Source organism: Anoplophora glabripennis, unplaced genomic scaffold (genome assembly GCF_000390285.2).
Source record: "Anoplophora glabripennis isolate ALB-LARVAE unplaced genomic scaffold, Agla_2.0 scaffold355, whole genome shotgun sequence".
Classification (NCBI taxonomy): domain Eukaryota; kingdom Metazoa; phylum Arthropoda; class Insecta; order Coleoptera; family Cerambycidae; genus Anoplophora; species Anoplophora glabripennis.
This window is the reverse complement of record NW_019416457.1, coordinates 467,143-479,013: the sequence shown is the minus strand read 5'-3', so window position 1 is coordinate 479,013 and position 11,871 is coordinate 467,143. Positions and strand designations below refer to the sequence as shown.

Below are 11,871 nucleotides of genomic sequence, written 5' to 3'. Positions count from 1 at the left end.
ACGGCGATTAGTTTTGCAACCGTGGCGAGTTTTCGGTTTGGACTGGAAAGGTAGGCGAATTTGAGTGTAACCTAAGGAACTGACGCGTAAAAAGTTATTTAATCTACATAAAATACATATAAGTTTTGTATTCTTCGACATGAAACTTTTCGAATTTTAATGTTCAGTACCATCTTTGAACTTAGATAGCTTTTCTAAAAGGTTATTTTAGATAATACAATGTTGATAAACTTTATATAAATACAATTATAAACTTTAGATACCTATATAAATACAAAAACTACGTAAATAAAAGTGCTCATCATTGCTCAATTATTACTGAATTTATTTATTTTTATTCAACAGAAAATTCTCGTAGTTTTTAGTTTATACGTATATATTCATATATTTATAAATAATTGGAGACACTTAATAGAAATGATGTTGCATTGTTAAAGGTCCTATTAGCCATTTTAATATTTTAATATTTAATGAAGTAGTGAAATAAGTTTTACACTTTAATCTTAAACTTTAAATCCAACATCTTCCTTTGCCAGGGATGTTTACTGAATAAGTAGCATTTCATTTCAGAGTTCTTATTCTGTTTTGAACTGTTGCACCAATTTCTAATTTTATCAATTCAACTCCGAGAAATCAGTTTTTGTCGTATTTAATATGAGCAATCTAAAAAATTTTATTCGCTTCGCCTATGAAGAAGGAAAAAATGAAATTTTAAAATGTTAGTGTCAAAAGTATTGACTAGATTAATGTAAATAGTTTTTTTTTATTTGCCTAACCAATGTTTTCCCTTTTACTAAATTTCTTTTTAAAATAACATATGCTATCTGTCGTATTTTTACTTTCTTTATAAAGATATTAAGCCAATTCAAATGAACTCAAAAATTGTTTTCCTAAAAAATCGTATCTGTAGAAACAGATCTTTTTGTAGCAGCTTTTTTGTGCGTTAGTCTTTATCAAGGCTGGTATTAGAACAGAAAAATGACTACATTATTTATCAATTTCACTATGTGTTTTTGTCTTAATTATATAATATATTTAGACAGACCTATATTTATCCAAACTTCATTTGGTTTAATTGAGGATTTATAGAAAAAAATGTTTTTTTAATTATTATTAGATTAATACTTTTATGAAACAGTAATATTACAAGAACTAATCGAATATACCCTTCTTAAAAAGAAATTTAGTAAAATCAGCAAATAATGGTTAGATAAAGTAAAACAATTCTCATTAATCAAGTCGTATTAAACACTTTTGATACTGTCATATCAAAACTTAGTTTTTTTCTAAAAGTTTTATGTTTTTTATACAGAGTGCTTAGTTTCTGATTTACAGGGTGATAAAGAGTTAATAAAAAAATGCAAATTTATAAAGATTGCGGAAACCGCTCAGAATGTTTTAATGAAATTTTACAAGCGTTTTCGGAATATGATATATTAAGGTAATATATCACTAATCACTTGTACTATAACCTCCTGCAAGGAATGCATCGACTTACCATACACCCTATATATATATATGTATATATATATATATAATTTTGTTGCTTTTATATTTAGTAATTCCATTGGAAAAAGGCTACCTGAAGAAACCATCTTAAGTAAAATGTTAAAACAGTAAAATATTTTTGCGTATCTTTGTCAATGTTGGAATAACAAAAATACAAGATATTTTTTTGAATTATTTAACAAAGTCCAAAATGTTGGGTATGTGTTTTTGTATTAATTATATTTAGACATATTTTTAGTTTACATTTTGGGTAATTATGGCGAACCCATTCATGATGGGTGTTATGGAAACTTGCTTGTTAGTAAAATTTACTTTTAAGTTATTTGACAACAATGCATACCGCAGTGTCCAAGTGTGCATGCGCAGGAACTAACACACTAGCTTGTCCAGCAACGAGATATGTAAATGACTAAAAAAAGGTTACAAAATAAATCAGTTTTCACGGCGAAATTTGAGAAAACAAACTTACGTTAAGTGTTTCTAAAGGCCACATGTAGCCTTTGTATGAATACCACCTCCACTCAAAGTTACACGCTGTATTGTAGCCGTTTTGTTGAAAAATGTATGTTTATTGGTATGTCGAAATGTATATAAAAAAAAACTGATCCTATGATATTTAAGATAAGATTATTTCGGTGGATGAACGAAACTGCGAAGGTAAAAACAATGTTATTATAAAACAAACCTTTATATGCCTTTATCTTATTCGCCTATTTGGATCATAATCGTATTTTACATGAGACAATAATTCATTGCATTCCCTCCTTTTCAGTATGTCACGGTCGAGGACCACCGGTGAGAGTCGCCTTCATGGGGGACCGTCTCTGGGAGATCTCCTGACAGCTCGTCCCTCGGGCCTCATAGAGCCCGAATCGTGGGCTATTCTGTGCCAAGCCGTTCAAGCCCTACAAGATCTGTTCCTATCCGGTAAGCCTACGCTTTTATCATGTGCTTATTTATGCCCACTTCTTCTAATGCGTGATCGTGATCAAGGGTGTATAAACTGACATAAGCATCTACGACGTCATTCATTGCAAATACAAGTCTAGTTTTAGATAGTACGTGTATTGTTGGGTTGTCCATTTTGCTGATCATGTCTGATTGGGATTTCTGAAATGTAGCAGGCAGAAAAACAGAGTACCGTAAAATTTCGAAAAATTTCTATATTTTAGTTGTTATATCTTGAAAAAACTTTTAAATTTTCACAATACCATCTATTTTAATTTTTAAATATTTCTGCAGAAACTTTTCAAGCGATAAAACAACTATAGTACCTATCTACAAAGCACATGCGATCTAAATTTTACATTTGCATTTCATAAATAAACTTGATTTTCTCGAAAACAATTAATTTGATTATCGAAAATAAACAAAATTAACTTTTTTCTTCTATTGTCTAGAGATCAATATTTTTTGAAAAATTAAATAAATTGAATAATAATGGTAGGTACCTACCAACATAAATAACTCACGCCGCAAAAAAAGTATTGTTTGGTTTTTAGATCAGAACTATCATTTCTTATAGATTTTGATGTGATGAAACTAAATTTGAACAAAAAAATTTCCATCGTTTAGATTCGCAGAAACAAGTCTCGTTTATATTGAATATGCAGTTATCTCAATACCTACTTTTGGAAAATATGGAGAATACCGACTCTATCCCAATTTTATCCTAGATGACTAATTTTTTCGTATTTTTGGCTACTCAGCACGAGTCTGATGTCCAAACTTGACGGACGGACTTTTTTAGGGCAAAAAGGGCGAAAAAAGGCAAAAACACAATTATATTGAAAAATGAAGTGTAAAGTGTGTTTTGCTATTTACTTTATTCACTCAACATAAATCCGATGTCAAAAAAGAGCACTCTAACCATCCAAATGCAAAAAAAGAACAATTCAATTCTATTGAAAAATCTCAAGTGTGTAGTGTTTTTTTTAGAATAGTCTAAGTTGACCTAACTAGTGCCAACCTATGCATGCAGCAAACCTTTGGAAGTGGTTTAACACTTCTTAAGGGACCTGCCAAGTTTTACTACTTCTATGATCAGCCTCAAACCTAGGTTGATATAGTCTTTCCGATATCAATTGAAGAACCAAGAAGTTGACAGTATGTACCAGGTTCGGTCTTTGACGCAGCAACTCAGCATTGAAATATTTAAAAAACTTGTTCCCTTATTTATTTAGCCATACCCATATACAGGTCTGGTCGAACTAAGTCGTGCAGGTGGTAAAAATGTAAGTATACGCCCAGTTGAAGAATGAGCGTGCGGGCAAACAGCAATGCGCACTGTTGCTCTGCTCGACTGCGTCATAAATTTCAGTTGTCGACAAGTCGCTTAGCAGTGCAGTGCGGTAATGCGGAATTTGGTGTGATTCGGATAATTTTAATTTATTATAGGCACCCTTTTATTAATCATTCATATTACAATTGCGAAGGGGAAAAATTAAAGGGATATTTGGTTTACTAATATTATTACAACATGGCGTTTTGGAGACCTTTTGAAACAGAACGAAACGAAATTTACCATCAATATAATAAAACTGTTTAAGGACATAAATAATTAAAATATGTTGTTGGTCAAATGAACATACCTATAATAGATTAAATTATTATAATTTTTTACCTTTAGCAGAAAACTTTTTTAGGGACGCCTATGAATTTGATTGCTAGTTTTTTTATACATATCCAACTGACTTCGGAAAGACTATACTAGTTAGGTCAGGTTAGGTTATTCTTAAAAAACACTACACGCTTGAGATTTTTCAATAGAACTGAATTGTTGCGCTTTTTGGCCTTGGAAGGACAGAGTGCCCTTTTTTGACATCGGATTTATGTAAAAAACATTTTTTTCTGTCGGCCTATGTAATTTTTAGGATATATATCCTAAGTAAAAATTTCAAATATTAATAAGACATATTGAAGACATCTTTTAAGACATCGCAAAAAATATATCAGGATATATTTCCTTATTCCCGTTTTCGAAAAAAAAATGTCAACCTAAAAAAATTGAGAAAGTATGCGAATATAATATATATAATTGTTTCATATAAAGGTGCGTATACATTCGAGTAAAATTCTTATATTGACCGCTTATTTCTTGTGAAGTCCATCATAAGCTCGGTACCATTGCTTTTTTTTAAACAAGTTGGTGTGAAACCAACGTCGTTGTTTGCTTTTTTTTGCACAAACTTGCAATTAACAAAGATGCACCACTCGTCACCAAAACTGCGTAATTTTTATCGCGCGACAGATATAATAGCTGTTTTTCAGTGACAATTTATTCATCAATAAATTGACGAAGTTCTTCATCAATTAATTCACGAATTTATTGGTAAACAGTGTGGTTTTACACTGCTACAGACTTTGTCAAGTTTTTTGACGTATGAATCAGTTCTACCAATGAATCAAACAAGCAAATAAAATTCAAAAATGTCACCTTTCCACTCATAATTGTAGTGATACAACAGCGGTACCGTTCTGACACATATTATATAAATAGTAGTTTTTGTAAATAACAAATCAGTAAAAACAATGCAAAACTAGCACGACGCCACACAATTATTTACATATTCCAATAACATAACCTCATTACTGATCTGAGGCTGGAAATCTGTTGGGTTGGTACTTCCGAACTTCACGAAGAAATTTACTAAAATTAGAACATGCTCTAATTCGTCAAGAACTTGATGAATAAATTGATGAAGTTATTTGGCAGCTGATTTGGTGCATTACACTTGTCCAATTTCTTGATGAAGCGACTTCATCAATTAATTAATCAATTGTCAATGTAAAACAGCTTTAAGCAACGAATGCGCGCGGATGTATACGTACCTTAAGGTTTGAATAACTATTCATAGCCCGAAATATTATTATTATAAGAAAGTCAAACAAAATTCAAAATAGATACCTCTCTTCTCATGATTCTTTATATCACTATAGGTTCGTGATTCTAAGCGTGCATAATAATTGAAGAAAAATTGTAGTGCATATCATAAATTTGGGTGTTTGACGTGCCTGGTGATGACATACATAGTTGAACACAATATGCAATACCTCGAGACAAGTTTCTATATGTATAGGCAGTTTCAAATTATTTGGATTACCATTAGAGAGCTAGCTGAATAAGCTAATTGACGATTCAAGAAGGCTGCAAATTTCGTGCGATTTACAATCGTTATAACCCGAATTGTACTCTGCTGACAATGTCCCAAAGTTACAGTATACAGATACGTCTAAGTTTAATGTGTTAAACATTTGGAGTGATTAGAGAGGTGGACTTAATTTAAATAAATTGAGTAGAGCACTGAATATTCTGAAGTTTATTATTAATATCGGGTATCTAAGTATAACTATTCAGTAAATCTATATTTATAAAATCTTATTGTAGTAATGCTTCCGAGACGACAGCTGTATTTTACAGTTTGTCAAAAGAAACGCAGTTGATTGAGCGAGTGAAAATTGTGAAAATTCATTACATGTGCGTGTAGTAGCTGAGACTGTGCGTAATTACGTGGAATTTTCGGTAGAAGAAACGCTCCAAATAAAACAACTTTGAAAAGATTAATTGCCAAATTTGAACAAACAGGTTCGGTTATATACAATAAAAAAACAAAGTCAAGTTCATTATTCTGTTACTCTCGATGACTACTATTGTCCACCCAAGATCGTCTATTACCCTCGGTTACCACTGTTGATCTTCAATTACCGGCTTTTACCTTTGGTTATCACTAATGACCAACAGTGACCAACTGTTGCCTTTAGTAACCTCTAATAACCGACCGACCGTGGTTGTACTTGACCTTGAAATGACCGGAGGATAAGGAATTTGAAGTCGGGGCAAGGGTCAAATCCAAGGTCACCGGTTTACTGCCCGTCAAGAATTCTAGAACTATTATTGTGGAGAACATTACCAATTTGACCTCGATCTTGACCTTCATAGTCATTTCAAAGTCATATCTGAACGTAAAATTTTCCGCTCGCTCTTCCCGGGGTCAGTATTATGGAGTCCCATTTAAAAAAGGTCTCGTGACCTTGATATGCCCTTGAAGGTCCACGTCAAGTTCAAGATCACCATCGGATAGCCAGAGAAAAATCCTAAACTAGTGCTTTACTTGCACCCTACCCCTTGAATATTCCCAGATAGAGTGCTATTCCGGTACTTTTGGTCCACCCTGTATAAGTAATTAATAAATTAAATTCAAAGTATAATGTCTGGAGATGATTTTACCATTCAATAAAATTATTGCGGACTCCTAATTTTCTTTTTGCACTTTACAAGATTTTAACTCTCGTCAACAAAATGTCTATTACACCAGCAAGCATTATTGCTTGCAATTTTTTGAAGTCCTGAATTTAATTTTCTGGTCAGGTTTTATTTATTTATTTAGCATACACCACTTGACAGCCTAAGCCAATTAATGAGTGGCAATATCATTTAAGATTTAGTAAAAAAAATATATAAAAACACTTAAATATAACATTAGTAGAAAGAAAGACAGAAATGTATATATAAGTATAAAACAAATGAATTGCAGATAATATTACAAACGTATAAGAGAAAAACAAATACATAAGTAGTACCTACACAAGTATAAATAACATAATTTACTAATTTGTAAAGACTTTTTATTTGATAAATCTAATAGTATCATGGAAAATATCCCCAGAATTTTGCGTCTGACGATAATTAAGATCCATTACGTACAGAGGTGAATATTTCAACAGGTTGGTTTTAGGGGTGGGAAAATAAAAAAGTCTTGAGAAACAGGTGGCAGAATGATAATTGTGAAAAAAAATGCAGCTAGCAAGTCTGGGCAATCTATTTTTCTGGTTACAATTTTATGAACCGTGACCAATGACACATGCGTCGTTTACTTAAGTCATTCAGATGGAACCGACTTGGTAAAGTGTTTTGTGGTACCCCTTAAGGTAGATATATGTTATCCATTTTGAACCATAGGTATTTAACATATTTACGTTGAATGTCCCCTAACTTTTTAATATGGATTTCATGTGAGGGGCACCATATCAGTGACCATATTCCAGTTTTGGCGAAACGAATGCGTTGAACAGCAGCGAAGTAGTATAAGTTTCAGAAAACTGTCTTCAGTTTCTTAGAACAAAGCCGATATTTTTATAAGCCTCACGTTGTGTATTGTTAAATGTTCGACAAAACTAAGTTTACTATCAAAGGTTATCCCGAGGTCTTTAAAAATACTACATTTCCTAATGGGCTTACTATCAATTTCATAATTAAAAGTAATAGTGTTTGTTTTTCTCGTGAAACACATAAAATTGCACTTCGAGAAATTCAGAGATAATGTATTTTCAGAGCACCATTTATAGTTTTAGCCCCTTGATAAGATAATCCCCCAAATAATCTTTGTATAGGATATACAAGGTGTTTCGCATAAGAACCGACACAGAGCAAAGGCATGTAGGGGTACCCAAAATCTGGTGATTTAACGCAACTAACTTTTATACTAAGTTGCACTCCTGGGTTGTAGAAGTTAATTTTCGATGATTTTAAATAAGACAGCTACAATACATATTATTAGTTATTCGTGTTTTTGTTGAAAACGACAAAGTTTTTTGAAAACTAACAAGAGTATGAAAAGTTTTGTCTGCCAACGGGTTAAACATTCTGTCACATTTTAATGGTGCGTCATCCCTTATCAACAATTTAAAGTGCTTCAATTGAACTTGAAGTTATAAGTATAATTGAGAAATTGACTTTTTTTTCGAAATTTGAAACTCTACTTCCAGGGCCTAGAACTTCTTAGGGTTGCAGTTTAGTATAAAGCTAAGTTGCGTTAAATCACCATATTTTGGATTTCCCTACATACCCCCGCAATGTTGTTGTATAACAACCCCGGGTTCGATCGAAAAAAATAAATATAAACGTAGTTGTGGCCAAAAATATGTGATCGTCATAAGGAATACCTACGTTATATGTATCTATTTTTTTAATTGACCGAAAGGCGCTGGCTACTAACTTTAAAGGGGGGAAGTATTGTTTAATTTTATAAAACAAAAGCAGAGTAAATACACCTAACTTTATTATTTACGTACAACAGTCTTCAAATTAAACATGTGACAAATAGAAAGAACAACAAAAACATTAACAACCATTTAACATAAAATGAGAGTGCCAGGCTCACCTAGAGCTCCTGTGGGGAAAGAGCATGGCAGAGAAACCCACGATCGTTGCTCTTACCACCCAAATATAAATACAAAACAACCGCTAACCAAAGGCATAAATTAAGATCCTTTGCTAATGATAAATAACACCCGACTTATTTAATGTCTCACTAAATGTCACCTCACTCGAATTAGACATACACACTTCCAAGTAAAACTGAAGAGGTTTGGTGTTAGTTAGCCGGCAGGGCCGGAAGGTACTGGAGTCCCATACGGGAGGCAATCCAGCTATGAGTTGAGATTTCGGAAGATCTGTTTTAGCAATTCTTTTTTTGTATTTAATTATTCTTTTTACAGATTCATTCCTCACGGGCGAAAATGTTAGTAAATTCAACAGGGCTCTTATGCGTATGACATAAAGTGAGAACAAGAAATGCTTTATTACTTGTTTTTCGAACAACGTAATCATGATAAAACAAGTTAAATGTGAAACAAAGGAGTTGTTATTGCAATATCTGGGCAGTCACGACAATATATACATATTTTAACATGTAATAAGTAATGAGCAATCGCCAATAATAACTGTAACAATTTTCCCTTAGAAAAATATATGCCCTTGAGCATAAAGCAATGGCGGATAAACGTACAAAGAATTATTATCATTAAACATCTATAACCATCACAATCATAAGATTACATAGAATAATTAACAACAAAGTACTTAAAGGAATATTACCTGCTAATTAATACGGGTTAAACACTTATTTTTCACTATTTTGTCTCACTGCCCGCCGATCGTCTTTCTACCCATCTCCACACTGTTCTCACTTCAACTAACTAGGCTTCCTTCCAGAATTCCCCACCTAAGCGTTTGTTTTTGCGCTCACTTCTACCAACCGTCAATATTACGTTTTCATTATTATACAACACCCTCCTAACAGATGACGTTGAAGTTTATACGATAAGTATGGTTTTGCACAATGTATCGGTTCTTATACGCAACACTCTTTATATGTCTAAGCCGATTTGTCAATTCCAGAGCAAAATACATTTTTAGAAATGGATATACGCATTAACATAGCTTTCATTTTGGCCTGTCAATAAAAATTAATTGAAAAACATATTACTACGAATTTTTTGCTAATATTTGCCAAAGCTACCGCACCGCCACTATGAAAATGTAAATATTTACAAAACTATTCTAATGAACTTTCTAAAATAAACTTTGAATATAGAATTTTATAAGCCCCGACTATAAAGGACTTTTTATAAACGACTAATCTTCACGACTTCATTACAAATGAAATGTATTCGTATAAATCTATGCACTCTGAAACTTACAAGACAATTTTATGTGACCCATCCGTTAAATCACATTAAGTTTAAAAAGCCTGAGTTAATGTAAAAAGTTTGTAGTCTGTGTCTATCGTCTTTGTCTTGTATTTGTTGTGAAATGAATTTAATTCTCTAAGTTGTGCTAAAAACTGAAACGACTCTAGTTTACAAAATCGAATGTACCATATATAATGTTAATTTTCTCAGTGCCATTCATAAATAATAATCAGGCGTTTTCTATATAGTGACACTAAATTACCAGGCCAAATTTGAATGGCGGATTCCACGTCACAAATTAATTAAAAAAATCTTATAACATGTGCCAGGAAACGCATTGTTTTCAAGATGCAAGGTATTCAAATCTTTCAAGAAGCAAAAAATTATTGAGAAAATCCTCGTAAATAAATCTATATTTCAAACAAAATATGTAACATGAATACTTGAATAATACTTATTTAATTTAGTGCCCTGAAGCTGAACCAGCTGTTTCACCTCACCACCAAAATTGCTAGTTCATAATTTTTTAAAGAAGCTTTTCCCAAGATATATCGATTATCCTGTATATAAGATTTTCATCTGATGGTGATGATAGATAAAATTTCTCTGGCAAGATGGATTCCAGCTTAGTATTTTCGGATCCTCGCACAATGCGTTTTGGACGAAGAAAAGCCAACAAACAGTAAAACACGCGAATTATATTTCCTTAAGTACCTATTTATAAAAGTGTTCCGACTATGAAGATGAAGAAAAACTGAAGTTTAATATGGTAGCTGCCCAGTAATTAAAAAAATACTATCTCTGAGTATTATGGGGCCATGCGATAATATAACGTGAATAAAAATTTATAAACGGCCGAACAGGACATAGCCATTCTTCTGATTTGTGCAGTTAAAAACGTACTTTTAATCTCGCCAATGAGTTTATAGCTTTGCAGCGTGCATTCAATTAAAGTTTGATGTGACTTTACTCACAATTTTGGAGTGTGTGTTTTGTGGCAGCCGAAATCGATAATCAAATTTAAACTACAGCAATATCAGGATGGCTCGAATGCTAATATTAAAAGTAATTTTGCAAAAAAATGTATATTTATTTGTTATTTTATACCCGTTCTGAAATATATAAAATGACTTATAGACCAGGCGATATCTGTTTTGGTTTGGGTGAATCGTATATCCACGGAGACTTTTGGCTTTTTCACTAGAAATTAAAATTTTTCTATACGCATAAAAAAAACGTGGGCTTAACTTTTGACGGCATAATATGTTAAAAAAATTAGAAAAATGTCATCGTTTTTCTTCCTATTTAATTATGTATCTTTTCAAGAGTTTATTATAGGCGAAAATAGAAAAGGGAAAAAAATGTTTGTAATTAATTTTTTTACAAAACATGACTAGTTATAAATCGAATGAATCATGATTGTTATGGTAAAAATCGAAAAAATTACAAAAATGGGGTTAAAAACAATACTTTTTAGGGAATTTTTTGGGGTATATAAATTGGGTATAGGACCTTTATACTTGGCTCAAGAAAACTTCATGTTATGTAGAATCTTCACACCAAATTTCATCAAGATCGGTTCCATAGATTTTGCATAATAATTTTGCAATCCAAATTTTGAAAAAAAATTTGCAAATTTTCAAAATATTGCACAGCAGAAACCAAGGCCCTTAGATACTAAAAAATTTAGTCACGTATAGAAGGGCTTTCAAGCTTTCAAAATTTTTTTGAAAAATTTGAATCCGTTAATTAGGAGAGCTCTGGCGCTTGTTTAAACATTGGTCGAATTTTTGTACTTATAAACAATTAGAATAACTTTGTGAATATTCAATCAAATCAAATTTTTTAAACCAGGTTTTAAAAGTTCTTGGAAAGACGCTTCTTTAAAAA

The 11,871-nt window shown here is 32.1% G+C and overlaps 1 protein-coding gene across 1 annotated transcript in view; it reads left to right on the top strand.

Moving 5' to 3' along the window:
- The first annotated feature begins 2,282 nt into the window (after window positions 1–2,282).
- The window catches only part of LOC108906965, a 238,826-nt gene continuing 229,237 nt past the window's right edge, over window positions 2,283–11,871 (top strand). Inside the window, exon 1 of the mRNA XM_018710424.1 lies at window positions 2,283–2,436. Coding sequence (XP_018565940.1) covers window positions 2,283–2,436 — 154 coding nt within the window. The remainder of the gene's footprint in view (window positions 2,437–11,871) is intronic.